Here is a 21,341-nt window from a genome sequence, read left to right as displayed (position 1 = left end):
AAGGCTCTTCTCACTTGCCATCTACCCTCATCCTTTACTGCTTTTTGTTTTTGTTTTTGCTTTTTGGAGGGAGGAAGGTAGGGCAGTTGGGGTTAAGTGACTTGCCCAAGGTCACATGGCTAGTTTTGTGTTAAGTGTCTGAGGCCCTTGAACTCAAGTCCTCCTGACTCCAGGGCTGGTGCTCTATTCAGGGTACCATCTAGCTCCACCTCCCCCCATCCTTACAGAGGACAGTCTGCCAGGACAAACATTGGGCCTTTTGCATTTGTGGGGTCACACTGGAGAGAATCTCTACCCAGGACTTTTGTTATTGGATCCACTAGAGGAAAACTGGCAATTTTGTTTTCCTCTGTTATTTCAGGCTGTAATTGTATAATCATTTTTCTAGTTTGTTTCTTTTAAAAGTCAGTTAAGTTCTTTTGAAATAAACTTTGCTCATTTGAAATTGTGTTACTGTACTCAATATGAGTATTGCAGGTAGTATGAGAAGTATGGATTTTTTCTTTTGCTCTTTTAGAGGGCAATTGGGGTTAAGTGACTTTACCAAGGTCACACGGCTAGTAAGTGTTAAGTGTCTGAGGTCGGATTTGAACTCAGGTCCTCCTCACTCCAGGGCCAGGACTCTATTCACTATTCTATTCACCTACCTGATCCAGAGAAGTATGGATTTTGCTTCCCTAAAATACTAGTTCCTAGTTACTGTTTGCCTAGAACATATTATGATAGCTCATAAATGTGTATAGTTTTCTTTTGGCTTTGAAGTAGAGCTAGAATGCTTGTTATATATTCATGACCTGAGTCCAGATAGCTTATCTGACATCTTTCTGTACTGCAGATATATAGGATAAAATTTGCCTAGAAACCCTAAGTAAATCAACCTGAAGTGCTTCATTCCTTTCCTGAATGTCTTCTTTAACCTCCTTGTCCTGGTGAGGGGTTAGTTAGAACTCCATGCCGGAGACTCCCTATGGCATTGGTGCACCTGTGCAGAAAGAGACACACAGAAATCTTGTCAAGACTCCAGCTAGGATGTCCCCACGTACTGAGGGCGTTACGGACGGGCTTCATCCACGACAGTCTGGTTTCTCCCTGAGGGTGAAGGGGGACTTTCAGCAGAAAGTGAAGAAGCCCCACGTCTTTGGGGATTTCAGTAGGGACTGGCTTTCCTTATGAGATAGAAAAGTCGCACACGCAGGAAATGACGGATGCAGGATTTGAATTCAGGTCTGTGACTCCAAGGGGGTCAATGGGAGAGCTGAGCCTTTTCCCGGGGGGGGGGGGGGGGGGGGGGGGCGGAGAGCCAAGCTCAGCAGGGGGCTGCAGGATAATTAATCCGAATGAACGGTTTTTTTTTTTCTTTCCCACGGACCAAAATCTTTTTAAATTCAGAGGTTTTCAATGGAAACTGCTCACAGACGCCCTGAAGTGCCAAGAGCCTGGGGAGTGGGTCTTTTAGCACCCCCTCCCCCTTCCCCGGGCAGGGGCCTCTCTCTGCAGCAGCCCACGCGCCCATTCCCAGAAAGTAACTGCTGCCCCCGTGGCCGCCCCGCCCCGCCCCCTCCGCCTCGTTCTCCGCCCCAAGCTCAAGGTCGGGAAGCGCCGGACAATGAGGCTGAGGCTTCTAGGCGTGGCGCTGGGGTCCGCGGGGTACGCCTTTACCTCCCATAACCGCCAGGTGTCGCTCTTCAGCAAGAGTAAGCGCCTTCCTTCTCTTCCGGGGGGAGCTGGCAGGGATGGAGGTGGGCATCCGAGTGGATGGAGATGAAGAGGGGAGGATCTCCCTGCGGGAGGCTGAGTTACATGCACTAAGTAAGGGAGTCTGGAGCATCTGGCTTAAAATCCATAAGTCTCAGATTCTCTGTAAAGCAGACATAGGGTTGAATCACGAAAGCATTATTTGGAAATTGCTTGCCTAATTAGCACTTGGAACCCTGGACTAAACCTTTTCTTCTAGGGGGACAGGTTGAGTCCAGGCTCCCAAAAGCTGATTTTGGGAGGGTGCTCCTGCCTTTTAGCCAGAAATCGCATTCAAAGAATAATACATTGAAAATATTGTTCCTTAGATCATAAACTCCACATTTGTAATTCACAAATGAAGAAACTGAGGCATAAGAGAGGGAAGGTACTGGTACTTTCTTCATATGAGAGCTTCCATCTAGGCTTTTAAATTTTATTTTCCTTCAGTTTTAAAGGAAAAAAAACTCCTTTCATGGATATTTTTTCTCTACCAGCTCCAATGTGTTTTATCGTAAATTAAGGATTATAAATGCAAAGTGCCCAACAATGCTACTGCTGATTAATGTATTGTTATATAAGCTTGCATCAAGCTTTCAATAAGCTAGAGATAAAGAGTTTATTAAATGCTTACTATGTGCCAGGCATTCTGCCGAGGGCTGGAAATACTGTTTCAAGAGAAAAAGTTAGTCCCTCCCCGAGAAGCTTACATTCTAAGGGAAAAAGACAACACATAAAAGGGAGCTGGAAGGGGGAGGTTATTCTAATTTTTTTTTTTTACTGCTGGTTAAGTTTGGAGACCACTACATTAATGCATTTTAATAATTGCTAGGTGGTGCAGTAGATAAAGTGCCAGGCCTGGAGTCAGGAAGACCAAGTTCAAATTTGGCCTTAGACACTTACTAGCTGTGTGACCCTGGGGAAGTCACTTAACCCTGCATGCCTCAGTTTTCTCAGCTATAAAATGTGCTGAAGAAGGAAATGGCAAACCACTCCAGTATCTCTGCCAAGAAAATCCCAAATAGGATTACGAAGAGTCAGACATGACTGAAACAATTGAAAAAAAACAACATCACATTAATGCAAAAAAACTCCAGCCAAAGAATTCTCTTATACCCTTAGAGGAAGGAAATTTAAATCAAACAGCAAATATTAAAACCTCAAAGTTACTTGCAGATATGAATGCTTCTTAATCAGAGTACAGTGTCATTAATTTATCTTTTTTTTTTTTGCTTTTTGGAGGGCAATTGGGGTTAAGTGACTTGCCCAAGGTCACATGGCTGGTTTTTGTGTTAAGTGTTTGAGGCTTTTGAGTGTTTGAGGATTTGAATTCAGGTTCTCCTGACTCCAGGGCTCAATACACTACACCACCTAGCCATCCCGGGTCATTAATTTATCAAGTAACAATTCCTAACCCATTTCCAAGATCCATGATTAGTTATTGAGTGTATTGTGTATACTCAGATTGATTATCCCTTGGGGTCATGCCATAGCCTATGGGAGGTACATCACTCCCACTTTGAAGAACACTGACTTAATGTACTCAGAAGTTGGGAGGGATAATTAAGAACAATTTGGAGAATACATATGAATCAGTTAGTTGATCCTGGATAAATAATGGTTTCTATCATTTCTATTTCTAGAATGTGGAAGAGTACCATTGAAAAATGATATACAAGAATCTCGAATTATAGGAGGTCACAGGGCTGAGTCTGGATCATGGCCTTGGATAGTTAGCTTGCAGGTTATGACATTTGCTAACCAGTTTGTACATTTATGTGGGGGGTCCTTAATTAAAAATGAATGGGTCATCACTGCTGCCCATTGCCTGGAAAATTATAGGTATGTATGTATTCAGTATTGTGCCCTATTTTTTTTTTTTGCCTTTTTGAAGGGCAATTTGGGTTAAGTAACTTGCCCAAGATCACACGGCTAGTTTTTGTGTGTGTGTGTGGGTGTTAAGTGTCTGAGGCCGGAACCGAACTCGGGTCCTCCCAACTCTGGGACCGGCGCTTTTACTCACTGCGCCACCTATCCGCCCCATTGTGCCCTATTTTGACTGTTATTACAGCAGCTCACCCATAAAAAAGTAAAGTAGGCTGTATAAATATTTGCATTTTGCAGATAAGGAACCAGGCCCAGAGATGTTAACTAACTGGCTCAAATTCACACACCTATACTCAGTAGCAGGACTGAGACTCCCACGTAGGTTTTCTAACTTCAAATCTTCTTTCCGTTAAGGCTCTTCTGGGCACTGCTATCACATCCCAGGAAATACTTTTCTCCCAGTTGTTTTCTGTAGCTGGGGTTCCTCTGAAAGCTTAAGGATAAATACTAGGAACGGTAGTTCATTTTGTTTTTCAGAGTTCAAAGAGTTTAGAACGCAATCCAAAGAAACAAGCAAGAAGTGACAAAGTAGCTTTTCTCAGCTAAGGTAATATATACACTTTAGAATTCTTCCTCCTCCTCCTCCTCTTCTTCCTCTTCTCCTCTGTGTGATCCTCAGTGCATACACAAGACACAAGGTGACCCAGTGGAAAGAGCACTGAATTTTGTATCCGAGGACTTAGATTCGTATCTTTTCTCTGTTATTTAACTACCCAGACGATATCCTCACTGAATGCATCTTAAATTAGTGTGTAAATAGTTCTCATAAAGATTTGTATAGATGGCAGAATAGGCATGAAAACCATTAGTTACTGATGTTTTCTTGGTCATCTTTTTCAGTATTCATAAAATCTGAAACTTTTTTCCATACCTTGGAATCCTCTCTTACTTCATATACCTTTTACATCAATCCCTTAATGCTGTCACAAATATATAACCCTCCAGCATGGGAGCTTTATATACATTTGGCCCATCCAATTGCTTTTCCCGTCTATATTGTTTCAAAGTCATTTTTGCCTCCCCCAAAAATACCTCTAAGATTTTGATGTTGGGATCTTAGTGGAGTGGTTCAACTGTCCTTGGTAGAAAAAAAGTTTGTTATAAAATTTTTTACAAATATTTCCCATGTTTTTTCTGTTTGTTTCTTTCTTTCATTTTCACCCTTAAATGCCTTGTCCATGACTTTTTTAGTTAAATGTCTTATCAAGCTTTAAAGTTTCCACAGCTTCTTATTGCTTTATGAGATGATATTGCTCGTATCTGTCCATGAGATTTTATGAATGAGTTTTTATCCTAGCATGATGTGACCTTTGGCAGCCATCACTCTCCTTTTGGTGAGTAAGTCAGACACTTGCTAAGTCATTTCTGTATTCTTTTGGTCTTCTTGTGGTCACCAATTTATATTGTCTAAATTATTATAATCACAGCAATGTTAATTCTTAGGCTCATTTCAAATTTTTGATGATCAATTACTCATTTAAGTAGTTCAGGTTTGTTTCAATTGTATGACATTTTTTAATTATTGTGATTCTATCTTCTTGCATTTTGCTAACTGATTTTAGCTCTGACAGGTCATTGTTCTGACTGAGAGAGTTAACTCAAATGTGAAAGAAGTTAGTACTCTGTTTGTTTGGCATGTCTGTCAGAAACAAATCTACCTCTCTGGTGGACATTGATACTACCACTGCAGCTGTAGGCATGGAGACATTTTGAACTTCACAAGTTTACCTCCTGGACAATTCCATTGTCAGATACTCATTTCCCTAAGATGAGGAAAGTTAAAACAAAAAAATACAGAGGCAGCCATATGCTCATGGACACATGGCCGCTAGGGAGAGACAAGTTGAGTGCACTTCTCCCACCAGTCTTTCTAGATGTAGCTGAAAGCAATCCTTATATTTCCAAGCCAAAAGGAAAAGAGAGAAATGAGAGGTGGGTCATCTCTTTTGTATGTCCACCAAATTATAGTTCAGCAGCCAGAAAACTATCATGTCCCATTTCCAAATTCCTGAATCTATCAGCTTTTTAGCTCAGGAGTCAATTAGAGAACCCTTTGTCATCATTTATACAAGCACCTCCCACCATTTCCTGGTAGTGTGGCCAGAAGTCATGCCCCTAAGTTGCATATATATGGTGCACTGGAACCAAGCAGAAAATATATGCACATAATCTGTATAACCTACTAATAAGGACAAATCTGAGTATACCCCACGCCCTGTTACATAGCAACACAGAATGTTAGTATTAAAAATATTGGCCTTTACTTTTCTCCTGCCATTTGAATCACCACACTTAGAAAATAAAATCAAAATCCTAGATGTGCTTGTAGGAAAGGAAGAAATGAGGCACTAAAGAGAATAAAAGTGGAAAAACAACTAGATGAACCAAATGCATATATAAAGGATATCCGTGTTGGAGGTGACAATTGTAAGAACATCAAGGGGAGGATTTCCAAGGCATGGAAAAAAAAAATCTCAGACTTTATTAATACTAAAAAAGGTGACCAGGAGAAAAGCCAAAGCTTGGAGTCATTAAGGGAGTTTTATATTTTCATAAAGGCAGCCTAACCTGTTCTCCTCTTCTTGATCAAATCTGGGCCCAAATCACTGTCTGTATTTTCTGCCTCAGTTATAAATGTTGATGGACAAATTATATAAGTTATGCATTCGAATGCATGCTATAATCTGGGCAGCAGACATTTTTTATCTGCTTGGTCCTTCATAGGTGGATGATAAAGTCCAACCCTTTTGAGAGTGCTTACAGATCTCTTCCATGATACTCAGCAATGTTCCAGGGTTTGATGCAACTAACACAATAACATCCATAAACAGGATAATTTGTAGGGCTTTTCTACCCAAGGGGAATCTCTCCTCAGCTTGGACTTTTTGTTGCTTTTATTCCATTACATGGGGGAACACCTTTGGCAAGTATATGTTTAAATCCCTGTTTTATGCTCCCCCTTTATGGAACTTATGCTTGCAATTGCATAGGTATAGACACATGTTCCTATTCTCACATAGTGTGCTATGATTTCTCCAGGATATATAATGAATAATATTATGTTATAATCAAAAATCAGTCAGTCAATAAACATGTACTAATATTTGTGCCAGGCACTATGTGCTAAACACCGAGGGTACCAAAAAGGTCAAAGATAGTCCCTACCCTCAGGGAACTCCCAGCAAGCAAACAAATATGTACAAACAAGCTATGTATAGGAAATAAATAAAAGAGGGAAGGCACTAGAATTAAGAGGGGTTGCAAAAGGCTTCTTTTAGAATGTGGGATTTCAGTTGAGGTTTAAAGAGGCCAAAAAAGTTTGTATGTGTGTGTGTGTGTGTGTGTGTGTGTGTGTTGTGTGTGTGTGTATCTGATATACTTATATACATATACATATATGCGAGTGTGTATATATGTTGTGTCTCCTCACTAGATTACAAGCAATGAGAGCAGGGATTGTTTCACTTAATTGAGGACATAATAATTGTTTATTAAGAGCTTCCTCACTGATTATGATCATTGAACTGGGTTTTTTCTATCATATGTTTAAAGAAATCTTGAATGATTTTGATGTATGAATGGAAGTCACTTTGTTGAAAAAGAGCCTGTAAGGTAGTTATTTCACTTTACTGAATCATATTTTTTTTCATAACCAACAAATAATAAACACTATGCGATCTTGTATTTGCTACATCTTCATTCAGTTATAAACTGCTAAAGATGCAGTTTGTTGTCATGTGTTCATAACTTCGGAAAGCCTGCTTATGCCTTTCATCAGAGATGCCTTCAATTCATGTATAAAGATTTTGTATTGCAAGTGTAGGCACACAGGATGGTAGTTATTGATGTTCAACTGGTCATTTTATTTGGTACTGAAAAATTCCAAAAATGTTTCTATACCTATACAAAGCCCTACTCTGATGCCTAATCATGTCAAGGAGGTGAGTTGAGTACGTGAGACTTAGTTTACTTAGTGATTTTTTTTTTTTTTTGCAACAGCAGCAACCCATGAAACAAACAAACAAGATACAGAAGGGCTTTTGGCTCCATAAAGCCTCCCTCTGCTTCTGGAGTAATGGAAGCCAAGAAGCAGCAAAGGACACTGGGAGTGCTGCAGATCACGGAATTATTTATGGGGCTTTAGCCATAAATTTTAATCTGACTCTCAGTACTGGAAGTGCGAGATCTTTGTCCAAGGACCAACAAATGAACACAATGTTGAAGGAGCCGAATCTTATCAATCTCGACATTCATACATTTACACCAAAATATTTATGGTGCTTTTTGTGTTAGCAAGGAACTGGAAACAAAGTAAATGTTCCTGAGTTGGGAGAATGATGGGGAAGAGGGGAGGAGAGAAAGTGAAGAGGTGAGGAGGAAACCTAGCTTGCAAGCATGGGTGACTGAGAGGGGGGTGGTGCCCTCAGCAGCAATAGAGGAGTAAGGAAGAGGTGAGGGTTTGGAGGAAAATGTAATGCTGCTGCCACTGTGTGACCTTGGGCTGGTTATCTCTCTACATGTATTTCCTTCTCTGTAAATTGAGGAAGTTGCTTTGTCTCAGAAAACAACTAGGGGAATGTTCTTCACTCCCCTTGGCTGAGAGGTGGGGAGATTATGGAGATATTGTATACTCTGTTAGATATGGTCACTGTCTTATTGGTCATCTTTCCAGAACTGTTTTTCCTTAGTAATAAGGGAGGATTTAATGCCAGAGAGTGCATTTTATCTAGAAAGCATTCTGATATAAAAAGTATAAATTGAATTTTTGTGTTAGTTCATTTTATCTCGTATTGTTTTATTTTAGAAAGGAAAAACAATGCGAGTTTGGACTAGGTAGCTTCTAAGGTCTTCTCCAACTCTTGAATTTATGATAGTATGAACTAGTGACGATTTCCTTTCTTTTGACCTTTTATTTGTGCTTTTAGTATAATTTTAAAACAAAACAATGCATTGCATAATCTAATACTGCAAACCAAAAGATGAAAAGTTTTAGACTATAAACTTTACCATTGTCATAAGGGCATTTCTTTATTGCAGAGATCCCCAAGTTTGGAGAGCTGTTGTTGGAGGCAATAATCTTTTCCAAAGTTCTCAGACTTCCAAGAAAATACAAATTGATTCAATCATTGTCCATCCACACTTTATCTCAGAAAAATATTTAAATGATATTGCACTTTTTCATTTAAAAAGAGCAGTGAACTATAATAAATATATTCAGCCTATATGCCTACCATTCTTTGATTTTCTGCCAAACTTGACTAGAAGAACAAGGTGCTTCATAAGTGGCTGGGGCCAAACAAGAGAAAAAGGTAAATATTGGCCATTTACTAAGATAATGATTCTATCCCCACATGTATTTGATTGACAGCAGCTGTGGAGGAAAGGGAGTCTGGGGTCGAGCAGAGATGGTGATTTACAAAAGTATCTTTTTTTTTTTTTTTTTTTTTTATCGGGGTTAAGGAAAATTCTTAAGGTTACACGGCCAGTTATTATTATTTCTGGGTGTGGTGCTGAGTGTCTGAGCCCGGGATTCGGGCTCCAGGTCGTCCCAAAACTGGAGCCGGTGTTCTTACTCGCTGAGCCACCTGGCCACCCCTAAGCAATTGGGGTTAAGTAACTTGCTCAAGGTTACACGGCCAGGTGTTTCCGGGTGGGTGCTAAGTGTCTGAGCCCGGGATTCGATCTCCAGGTCAGTCTGACACTGGAGCCAGTGCTCTTACTTGCTGTGCTACCTGGCCGCCCCAACAAAAGTATCTTTATATGACCTCAAGGCCCTTGGGGATGTAATGTGAAGGTAAGATCTAGGGGTGATTGTCATTCAGCATACAATTTAGTTTTGCTCTTGGTTCTAGAGGAAAAGGCAGCTTGCTGTATCCTCTTATGGCATACCCTCATGCATACAGAAGAGAGTATGAAGATACAAGGAAACCACATGCTGTTCCAACAGTTCCAATTCAAACCCATTTAAATAATGCCCCCAAAATGAGGAACGGTCAGAAGAGAAGGCATTCACTTTTATTGACCAATCATTAATGAAGCTGCTGTTCTCTGTAAAGTGAGCAACAGCAAGGCAAAACTGAGAGTACCAATGAGGATAGTTCCATGCCACTGGGCTTTGAGGCCGGGAGGCTGCTTTGGAGACAGGAAGACCAGAATTCAAATTCCACCTCTGCTACCTGCTGGTGACCTTGGGCAATGTGGCAGCCTCTCAGGGCTCCAGGCAGCTCTCTCCTGTTCCTGGTTGATCTGCCTCAGCGGAAGGAATGTTAGTTTCTTCATTAAGCCTTCTCTACACTGATGAAATAATAGGTTTGATTTGTTTTAAAACTGTGTAGCATATGATTGTGAGGGAATATGACTATGCTATAAGAAAGGATGAGCGGGTTAATTTTTAGAAAAGTATAAACCTTGCATGAAATAATAAAGAGCAAAATAAGCAGAATCAAGAGAATGTTGTACACAGCAACAGCAACATTGTTTTAAGAGCAGCTTTGAATAACTAAGTTGTTTTGAGTATTACAAATACTTAAATCAACTACAAAGAGCCTATGAAAGAAGATGCTATCCTCATCCAGAGAAAGAACTGATAAATAGAAGTATGTATAGTATGGTTTTACGTATATATTCATTTTTGTGTCTAATGATAGCCTTCTCTAGGGTGGGGTAGGGAGGAGAAAAAAAAGTGCATGGCAGAGAACAAAAGAAGATAGAAGCACAGAAAAGCAGGGTAGCTTTGAAAATGACGGGTAGTACTTCTTACATGGTTTTCAAAGAAAAGTAAACAGTGTGACATGGAAAATCGTGGCTTAAAATGAATACTCTTTATGTTGTGCTGTGTACATGGAAATGTTCTTTTTTTTTAGGTCTTTTTGTATTTAAGTTCAAAATGAATAAAAATAAATTTTTTTAAATTGTGTAATATGCTGGTGATATCAGGACAAAAATGAAACACTTCCTGCCCTCAAGGAATTTACATTCTACTGGGGAACTGCATCAGGTACCCAAATTAATAAATACAAAGCAAATGGATACCAGGAGGCAGCATGACACAGCAGACCGAGCATTTTGGGGAGTCTGAGGACCTGGATTTGATTCCCAGCTCTTCCATTATTCTGTCTGACTCTGGGCAAGTCACAACTTCTGAGACTCAATTTCCTTATATATAAATTTAGAAGAAGCTTGGGAAAGGGAGACAGAGACAGAGAGACAGAGAGACAGAGAGACAGAGAGAGAGAGAGAGAGAGAGAGAGAAATTGGACTAGGAGTTTGAGTTCAAATTCCACCTCAGACACTTGGCAAGTCCCTTAACTTTTCTGAGACTCAGTTTTCTCATCTTCAAATGAGGAAATGGACTCAGTAACCTCTCAGGTCCCTTTCAACTCAGGAACATTAAAAATAGAAAAAGATTTATTTACCCAAGAAATATATAGAAAAGACTCATAACCAGCCCCTTAGTCCTTTCTCCCTCTTCCAACAGGTATCTGTAAAGTGGTTTCTACTTACAGAACTACCCCAGAATTAGTATTGCAAGATTCTTAACCTGAAGTCTATCAACTGATTTAAAAAAATTTTGGTAACTGTATTTAGTTTAATTGGTCTTCTTTCTAATCCTGTATATTTTATTTTTATCCATTTAACAACATTATTCAGAGCAAAAGTTCATAGGCTTCCAGGACCGAAAAAAGGCTAAATACCCCTGTTAAATGAGCAACTTATGTAAGAGATATCTAGCAGGAAACGGGTAATTCTACATTCCAGCAAAGGAATGAGATTTTTTCAGAGGGTTCAGTCAGTGGTTTCTTTCTTGCTTACTCTATGTGGTGTGATATGAGTCTATTGCTGGCTGCTTAGTGGATAACTTGGCCCTTCTTTTTTTTTAATATGATTTAATAATTTCTCAACATTTGGCAAACACTTCTGTTCTAGTCACAAAGACTGAATTTGCGAGGTTACCAGTATCGGCTATGTCTGTAAATGAAGCCCATGTAGATGTTTAAAGTTGAAACAGTCGTTCCTGAATGGTGCCTGCAGCATTGTCCTGTTTCACCTTATCCTTTCTGTTCCTTATCTTAGTCTCCTCAGAGTAATAGGTGTAACCCAAACCTCAAAGCCCACTTGCATGGAGCTATCCTCATTGGTAGAGAAGCACTCAGCCCTGGGAATGCTCTACCCTATCTCCACCATGGTAATAGCTCCTTGCAAATGAGCTTGGAGGTTTACGTTCCACAGGGATAGAAAATGTGCACGATTTCAAATTCTGTTGAGAATGTTCTGAGACGTTCAGTAGCCCTTGGAATATGGTGGCCCCTTTCCATCATCTGTACTGTTACCAAAAAAGGTAATGTGGGATTAAACACAGGACTTTTTCTTTGGAAAGAAAGTCTGTGGAATGGCAAAATCCTGACTGAACAGTGACCAAAATTCCTAATTTTCTAAATGTTCTGTGGGTTTTTGTTGTAGGTTATGATTCTCCTTTTTTGCAAGAAGCAGAAGTTCATTATATTCCTCGAAACACCTGCAATAGTGAAGAAAGCTATGATGAAGTTGTTCCATACACTTCGTTTTGTGCAGGAGAAGAAGATGGATCTGTTGATGCTTGCATGGTGAGGCTCGACAACTTTCCTTTAAAATGTGGTCAAATGATGCAATTGCTGTGTGTCCTCTGGAGATAGAGGCTTGTTGACCAGCACAAACCTTAAGTCTGCTAGGAATTAAAACTAGCTTCAGCCACTGCCTTCCCAACAATCAAAATTATAGGTAGCTAAGGTCTGTCTCACCCACCTGGAGCTGACATAGAGTTTGCTATTGATTTTCAGCACAGGGCTTTAGAGCAAAAGGAAAGAGTGGACCAGACCATCAAAAGGAGGCAGCTGCTGGATGGACACAAACAGAATCGTCAGGTTGTAAGGGATCCTGAGAATAGCATTCTGTCAGAATTCACCTGAATTCTGTCCTTGAAGCTTAGTCCTCTGGTCCAAAACAAATTCCTTCAGTTCTCTTTGAAAGAAGTATATTTTATTGATTGATACCTTTGGTTTTTACAAAACAGTTATCTCTCATTCTGATTCCTCCATTAAATCTTCTGTTGTGACCAAAACAAAACAAAATATTTGAGTAAAAACATCTGATACAGAGACTGTGTCTGGCAATACATAGAATATTCTGGCATAGAAATTTCTCTGCTCTGTGAGAGGAGGCATTTTTAATCTTTTCTCCAGAATCTTCATTATTTTCCCCATTATTCAGAATTCAGTTCCTATCCCCTCATTCACTGTGTGTATTATTCCACTGGTTCAGCTTGTTTCATCAGAGCATATAAATCTTCCTATGTTTTGAGAATTCTTCATATTTGTCTTTAAAAAAATAACATTCTACTGTGTTATATTATTATATTAATTATATTATATTATATTATATTATATATACCATAATTTTTCTAGCTGTTTCCCAACCTTTATTTTTTCTAGCACAAAGGATGCTGCTATGAATGTTTTGGTAATACTAGATGTTTGTTTCTGTCTCTGACTTCCTTGGGGTAAATGCCCAGAAATGAAATTTCTAGGTCAAAGGGACGGACAGTTAGTTTAGTTACTTTTTTTTCATAATTTCAAACTGAAATCCAGGACATTTGAACTGTTTCACAGCTCCACTAGTAAGGTGCACCAGGGTGCCTAGCTTTTCCAGATTTGACTATTTCCATCTTTGCTTATCTTTGTCATTTTGTATAGTCTGAGGTGAAACCTCAGAGTTCTTATAAATATTAAAATTAAATTAAATTCTCTATTTGACTTGGACCATGTTTTGATATGGTCAGTTACACTTTGCAGTTCATTTGAAAAACAACTCACATTTCAAACAGAATGGGAAAACAAGATTCCTGCTGATGTTTGTGTTCCTTTCTCAGAATCACAGAATTTGAAAATTGGAAGGGCTCACAGTGCCTACCCAGTCTAACCCATACATGAAAGGTCTAGCCTCTGACGACCTCCAGGGAGAGGAATCACCTCCTCCGCCATTTCTTGAGTCAGACCATTTTACTCTTATATAGCTTTAGCTGTTAGGAAGTTTTTCGTAACATCTAGCCTCTTATGCAATGTCTGCTCATTACTTTTGGTTTTACCTTCTATGGCCAAGAAGAACAAATTTAGTCTTTCCTCTGCATATACTTCTTCAAATACTTGAAGACACCTATAACGTCCTCCCTAAGCCTTCTCTTCTCCAGGCTAGACATTTCCACTTCTTTCAACTGATCCTCCTATTAGATGAACCCAAGGTTGGTAGCTATCCTGATTCTCATATTCTGGATTCTTCCTAGCTTTATCAGCATCTTTCTTAAACTATGATACCCAGAACTGTGCTCAGTAGACCCAATAAGGTCTAGTAAGGATGTAACACTGACCACCCTAGCCCCTACTGTGTGCCATACAGAGACCCTAACCCAAACTGACTACTCGGAGACCTCAAATGAAGGTAGAAAGTTTTATTAGAATCTTGCGAGAAGCGGGCAGTCCAGTCACTGGAAAATATCGAGGGAGGGGAGGCCAGAGTATAGAAGCAAGAACTAAAATGATCATTGTAACTGATGAAACTTTTCTCAGTATGAAAATAGTTAAAGGGAATATATATATATATATATATATGGCTATATTGAAGGGTATATGGACATATGACTACATATGTGAATGTGTGTATATATGTTTACAAGTATACATAGATAGAGGGCACAGGACCAATTTAATAGGAAGGGATTATGCTTAAAAGGTCAAATTAAGAAGTGAGAGAGGAATATAATGAGAGGAGATGGAGAGAGACAGAATGGGGTAAACTATCTCATTTAGAAGAGGCAGGGGAAAATGATTACAATGGAGGGGAAGAATAGGAAGGCAAAAGGGAATTGGTCAGCCTTATTCTCACTGAATTTGGCTTAGGGAGGGAATGACACTAAATAGAGTATCTCACCCTACAAGAGAGTAGGGGGGAAGGAGATGAGAGGGGGGATGATGAAAGGGAGGTCAGGTTGGGGGGTAGGGAAGTTGGAAGCACCCACTTTTGAAAAGGGACGGGATCAAAGTAGAGAAACAGCATCTTGATTTCTCTAACTGGCACTAGCTTCTCTTTGCTCCATTCTAAATCTGAGAGAATGATTCTCTTCAGTGAGCTTTTGAGATTCTTTTTCCATCTGGCAAATTGGACTTTTTAAGGCATTCCTCTCCTCATTGCCTTTTTGAGTCTCTTTTGCCATTTGAGTTAGTCTGTTTTTTAAGGTGTGATTTTCCTTAGTCAGGCTGTTGACTCTCATTTTGTAATTTTCTTGCATTGTTCTCATTTCTCTTCCCAATTTTTCTTCTACTTCTCTTATTTACTTCTTATGGTTCTCTATGGCCTGTAACTAGCTTGTATTTTCCTTTGAAGCTTTTTGGTGCAGGAGTTCTGACTTCACTGTCTTCCTCCTGTTCCATGCTTTGATCCTTTTTGTCCCCAAAATAGGAGTTTAATGTTAGATTCTTCTGTTTGCTTTGCTTCCTTTGCCTGGTCATGTCACCACTCAGTCACTTGATCCCTGGGCTTTTTGCCACAGTAGGACTCTGTCACCAGACAGGGGAGCTTTTGTCCCAAATGCAGGGGTTTTCTCAGCTGCCGAAGGCATTAGTTGGGTGCCCTCTCTGAAGCCTCCACATGCTCTGGCAAGCTTGTCACACATCCCAAGACCTCCACCCTAGACTGCAATCCAGATCCAAGCATGTTAAAGCAAGAGCGAAAACCCCTCAGACTGGTCACTTGGTCCCCCTACAGTCTGTAGGCCAGGAGCTGAAGCTGCAGCATGGTGCCAGCTGCTCCAAGGAGTCTCAGCAGCTTCTCACCCTGGGGGCAAATTTGACCCACTCCCAACTACTGGTCCCAAAGTCCACACTGCACTGACTTCTCACTTTGTCCTTCGCATCTATGTGTTGATAAATCTGGAAACAGCCACAGCTGCTGGTGATCTGGAGTCCCTCCAGCCAGTGTTTTATCAGGCCTGCCCTGGTGCTAAAACCTCTGGCTCACTCAAGCCTGGGCTTGATTCCTGCCAGCCTGCTGGACTGTCCTCAGCGGGAGGTTAGCTTCTCTGTGTCATTTTATGGGTTCTGTAGCTCCAAAGTTTGTTCAGAGTCCCCTTTTACATGAATTGTGGAAAGTGGGAGCTGGAGCCACACAGAGGTCCTGTTTCTACTCCGCCATCTTGACTCCACCCCCTGGAACTTTTTTTCTACTTGCTTTTTTTTTGTTTTCTGTGAGGCAGAAAAATTTTTCTTTTGAAGCTTATTTTAGTTTTGGTTTTCCCTTTTATCTAGAATATCTTTTGCTGTTTTTAGGAACAAATCTGGGCAGGTGGGCACATTATGATATTATTTTGACATTATGACTTCAGATTTGGGAGAACAGATGTCAAAGAACTCAGAGAAAGAATAGATGTGATACTGTGGCCTAACATTTTATAAGGGAAGACTATTAGTTTTAGGGATGGAGTACTTTCAAGAATGAAATTCTTAAGACACAAAGAGAAACAATTCTGCTGAGAAAAAAGAGAAGTTATCAAAAGACTCATGTGGATACAAAAGTAATTAACCAACTGGCTTAGATTTTAAGAAGAAGAAAGCAAGGACAAGTAATGGAAAAGCACATCACAGTTCTATATAAATAGTTTCATAAAGCTTAAGTTCAACCAGCTGTATATTCTTCCCAATGAGAGGGAAAATAGAAAATATGTATGTAGTAGGAGAATTGAGCATAATTACTATGGGTATTTGAAAACTGGGAATAAATTTAAAATGTATGCTCTAAATATATAGATATCAAGTATAATATTACAAATAGTCCAATTTTTCCATGACTTAAAGACTGCTTGAAAAATTATTGATGCCATTTGGGGGTCTTTTTTTTTTTTTTGATAGGGTGACAGTGGTGGACCTTTAATGTGCAATATTCCAGAGTCTGGAAGATATTTCCTAATGGGAATTACCAGTTTTGGATTTGGCTGTGGCAAAAAACATTTTCCTGGAGTTTATACTGGAGTGCAATTCTACAAAATGTGGATTAACAATGTACTGCTTCTGGCAGCAGCCGAAGACACAAATAAAATTAAAGGTGTACAAGGAAAGATAATGTTAATTGTCATCTTCATCATTCTACTAGTGGATACTTAAAGCAGTACTGAAGTTATAGTAATTTCATTTTGTAGTGAACCTATTCTTTTTCATCTCTGTACTGAACAAAAATGATAATTATTCATTCTTTGATGAATTACCTGTTCTCAGGTTCTCATGTCAACAATTTTTGTTGACATAAAAGGTATAGTTTAAGATTTAATAGTGAATCACATCCTTTCCATGTATAAGTATATCAAATGTTTTATTATGTAATAATAATAATTTGTATTTAGAATCTTTCTCAGTGTTTATATCAAACATGCTATGTAAACATGTTCTTTATAATAAAAACAAAAATCTAAATAAAGTATAAAGGAAATTATGGTTGCTTATTTTTATGAAATTTATTTGAATATTTTTAGTGTTTTTCTCAAAATCAAGATTCTTTTATTTTTTTTTCAAATGCTTTATTAACTTCTGGTTTACATCATTCATTTCCGCCAGATTTTGAGTTGCAAAATTTTCCCTATTTTTCCCCTACCCAACACCCCAAAATAGCGATCCCACAGGATATCCCCTCCTCTAATCTTCTCTCTCCCATATCTTCTCCTATACCCCCTTCGATTATTCCAGTAGGGAATGGTGGATCTCTATGCCACCATGCCTGTATATTTTATTTCCCAGTTACATGTAAAATATCATTAATAACTGTATTCATATATTTTTAAACATTTGATTTTAAAACTTTGAATTCCAGACTCATTCCTGTCCTTCCTTGTCACCCACCCTTACTGGGAAGATCACAATTCAGTATACATGTGTAGCTATGCAAAACATTACCATAATAGATGTTATTGTAAAAGACTGACTATATTTTCCTCCCTCCTATCCCACCTCCCACTTGTTCTATGCTCTCCTTTGATCCTGTTCCTTTTCAAAAGTGGGTACTTCCAATTTCCCCCCCCCCAAGCCTGCCTTTCTTTCCATCATCCCACCTCTCATCTCCTCCCCCCTACTCTCTTATAGGGTGAGATACCCTATTTACTGTGTATGTCATTCCCTCCCTGAGCCAAATTCAATGATAAGGTTTTGCCTTTTTGCTTTCCTGTTCTTGCCTTCCATTGTAACCATTTTCCCTTGCCTCTTCTATATGAGATAGTTTATCCCATTCTGTCTCTCCCCATCTCCTCTCATTATATTCCTCTCTCACCTCTTAATTTCACCTTTTAAGTATCATCCCTTTCTATTCAATTGGTCCTGTGCCCTCTATCTATATATACCTGTAAACATATATACACACATTCACATATGTATTCATACGCCCGTATACCCTCTGATATAGCCATATATATATATGTATATATATATGTGTATATATATATATATTTCTATCCCCTTCAACTATTTTCTTACTGATAAAAGTTTTATCAGCTACAATTATCATTTTTCCATGTAGAAATGTTAATAGTTCAACTTTGATAAGTGGCTTCTGATTTCTTTTCTCTGTTTACCTTCTCAAGCTTCTCTTGCTTCTTGTATCTGAATGTCAAATTTTCTATTCAACTCTGGTTTTTTCATCAAGAATGCTTGAAAGTCCTCTATTCCACTGAATGACCATATTTTCCCCTGAAACATGATACTCAGTTTTGCTGGGTAGGTGATTCTTGGTTTTAATCCCAGCTCCTTTGACCTCCAAAATATCATATTCCAAGCCCTTCGATTCCTTAGTGTAGAAGCTGCCAGATCCTGAGTTATCTTGATTGTGCTTCTGCAATATTCAAATTGTTTCTTCCTGGCTGCTTGTAATATTCTCTCCTTGATCTGGGAATTATGGAACCTGGCTATAATATTCCTAGGAGTTTTCTTGTGGGGATCTTTTCCAGGAGGTGATCGGTGGATTCTTTCAACCTCTATTTTGCCCTCTGGTTCATCAGCGCAGTTTTCCTTGAGAATTTTTTGGAGGATGCTTTCTAGGTTCTTTCTTTGATCATGGCTTTCAGGTAGCCCAATGATTTTTAAATTTTCTCTCCTGGATATATTTTGCAGGTCAGTGGTTTTCCCAATGAGATATTTCACATTGCCTTCTATCCTTTCATTTGTTTGGACCTGTTTAACAGCATCTTGATTTCTCATAAAGTCACTAGCTTCCATTTGCTCCAATCTAATTCTGAAGGAATGATTCTCTTCAGTGAGCTTTTGAGATTCTTTTTCCATATGGCAAATTTGGCTTTGTAAGGCATTCTCCTCATTGCCTTTTTGAGCCTCTTTTGCCATTTGAGTTAGTCTGTTTTTTAAGGTGTGATTTTCCTCAGTCAGGCTGTTGACTCTCATTTCATAATTTTCTTGCATTTTTCTCATTTCTCTTCCCAATTTTTCTTCTACTTCTCTTATTTGCTTAAGGTCCTCTATGGCCTGTAACCAGCTTGCATTTTCCTTTGAAGCTTTAGGTGCAGGAGTTCTGACTTCACTGTCTTCCTCCTGTTCCATGCTTTGATCCTTTTTGTCTCCAAAATAGGAGTCTGATGTAGGATTGCTTTGCTTGGTTTGCTTCCTTTGCCTGATCATTTTGCCACTCAATTACTTGACTTTTGGGCTTTTTGCCACAGTAGAACTCTGCTACCAGAAAGGGGAGCTTCATTCCAATGCTGGGGTTTTCTCAGCTGCTGAAGGTATTAGTTGGGTGCCCTCTTTGAAGCCTCTACACACTCTGGCAAGCTGGTCACACACCCCAGGACCTCCACCCTAGACCACAATCCAGATCCAAGCAGGTTAAAGCAAGAGCAATTACCCCTCAGACTGGTTGTTTGGTCCCCCTACACTCTGCAGGCCAGGAGTTGAAGTTGCCATGTGGGGGTGGCTGCATGGCCGTGGCTCCTCAGCGGCTTTGCACCCCAGGGGAAGTGGCCGAAGCACTCCCAACTCCTGGATCCCAAAGTCTACACTGCATTGACCTCTCACTTTGTCCTTAGCATCTATGTGTTGATACTTCTGGAAATGGCCACAGCTGCTGGTGATCTGGAGTCCCTCCAGCGGGTGGCGGGTCAGGCCCGCCCTGGGGCTAAAACCTCTGGCTTGCATGGGGCTGGACTTGGCTTCCAGAGCACCATGCTGGCTGATTCCTGCTGGCCTGCTGGTCTGTCCTCAGCAGGAAGTTAGCTTCTTTGTGTCATTTTGTGGGTTCTATAGCTCCAATGTTTGTTTAGAGTCCCCTTTTACATGAATTGGGGGAGGTAGAAGCCAAAGTCCCGCAGAAGTCCTGTTTATACCCCGCCATCTTGACTCCACCCCAATATTCTTTTACTTTACAATACCCTTTCATGATTTATAAACTTTAAGATTGTTGTTTTCTTTTGGCGTTTCCAAATCGTATTTAAAGAGATAAATGTTTATTCATTGTTTCAATTTCAGATAGTCAGTTGCTTAATATAAATCATTAGAATTGTGCAAGTTTTTATTTCAATCTTCTCTAAGGGGAGAGAGATTTGCTCAAGAAGTACTGTCCATTTACTGTAAATGTTTTGCTGACTTTGTGTAATGCCAATGTAATATTTACAGTGCCCATGATCACGATCACAATCACAATAAAGATCATGACTATAAGTATTGCATGACATTCGATCGTAAAATATACCAAACTCTCCAGATAGAGGATAGAACTGAAGCATTTATTTAGATACTAGAAAACCGAATCCCAAAACCAGTAAGCCAATTCCATCATGGTACCAAAGAAGCCATAATAATGCTGAGAGCCACAGCATCCTTTTTGGGTGGCCAATGAAGCCTGATTCAGGACTCAGATAAGTATCTCACTATGTTCCCTATAGAAGGCCCTTTGAGATGCGCAGCTTTTTGTTAAGCTTGCTCCTTGGGTCTTTTGATATGAGTTACACTTAAAAGGATGTTGTTTGAGTTCTGAGACCAATAGGCTGTACCTCAAGACTTTAGCCAAAATATTTGATTCTTAGGTGGTCAGCTCCTATGCAAATATCCTTGATGATTGTGGCTTTGGCTTCTGCTTTGAAGCCAGCTCCCTTTTGGGGGGAGGAAATCAGAGTTAAGTGATTTTGTAAGGTGACTGCATATGAAAGGAGTAAACTGACTTTTCCTAAGACTTTTTTGTGTCTAGATAACAAAGCCTTATTGCCATGCTACTTCTAGGATATGACAGACTAAGATAATGTTGAGTCTTTTTTGTCTCATTGCTCTATAAATACCTTGTCCTAAGAATCAATAAATGGGGTTCATGGTTCTTCCTTATACCCACATGGTCTGATCATTTCTTATTCACATCTCTGACCATGCTTAGTGCTGGACACTGAGCAGCCCACAGCATCCTTCAGCCTTCCCACAAACCAATACAAGATCAATATCTACTCACGAGCCTATCTGACTCCTTGCCTGAGCTCCTCCCTCCTCCACCATCTTGCTAGCTCTGACCAGCTTCCTGTGGGCTCTGCTTTCCTTCAGCAAACTCCTCCCACCACAGGCTCCACATGACTACATTCAGCCTATCAGGGCGCAGGTTTATCTTCACAGCAGGGAAGCTTCCTGTGGGCTCTGCTTCACCCTTTAGCAAATTCCCTCCATCACAGG

At 39.7% G+C, this 21,341-nt stretch overlaps 1 protein-coding gene across 1 annotated transcript; it reads left to right on the top strand.

Annotated features, from left to right (window-relative positions):
• Positions 1-951: 951 nt before the first annotated feature.
• Positions 952-17,128, top strand: LOC138164607 (uncharacterized). The gene is made up of 4 exons (XM_069092509.1): positions 952-1,150; positions 1,482-1,694; positions 12,082-12,224; positions 16,554-17,128. Exons 1-4 carry the CDS (start codon positions 952-954, stop codon positions 16,803-16,805), a joined length of 807 nt encoding a protein of 268 aa, XP_068948610.1. The 3' UTR covers positions 16,806-17,128.
• The last annotated feature ends 4,213 nt before the right edge of the window (positions 17,129-21,341 follow it).

This window comes from Petaurus breviceps, unplaced genomic scaffold, assembly GCF_028583685.1.
Source record: "Petaurus breviceps papuanus isolate PSGF00001 unplaced genomic scaffold, PetGlider_PUasm1.0 191, whole genome shotgun sequence".
NCBI lineage: Eukaryota > Metazoa > Chordata > Mammalia > Diprotodontia > Petauridae > Petaurus > Petaurus breviceps.
The sequence above is the reverse complement of the archived record's forward strand: the minus strand, read 5'-3'. Positions and strand labels throughout refer to the sequence as shown.

Bases quoted from the DNA above. Each gene is read 5' to 3' on its own strand.
- LOC138164607 (XM_069092509.1), top strand. From the start codon at position 952: ATGCCGGAGACTCCCTATGGCATTGGTGCACCTGTGCAGAAAGAGACA. The intron at 1,151-1,481 runs GTAGGGACTGGC...TTCCCCGGGCAG, and splicing joins CCACGTCTTTGGGGATTTCA to GGGCCTCTCTCTGCAGCAGC. The intron at 1,695-12,081 runs GTAAGCGCCTTC...TTTTTGTTGTAG, and splicing joins GGTGTCGCTCTTCAGCAAGA to GTTATGATTCTCCTTTTTTG.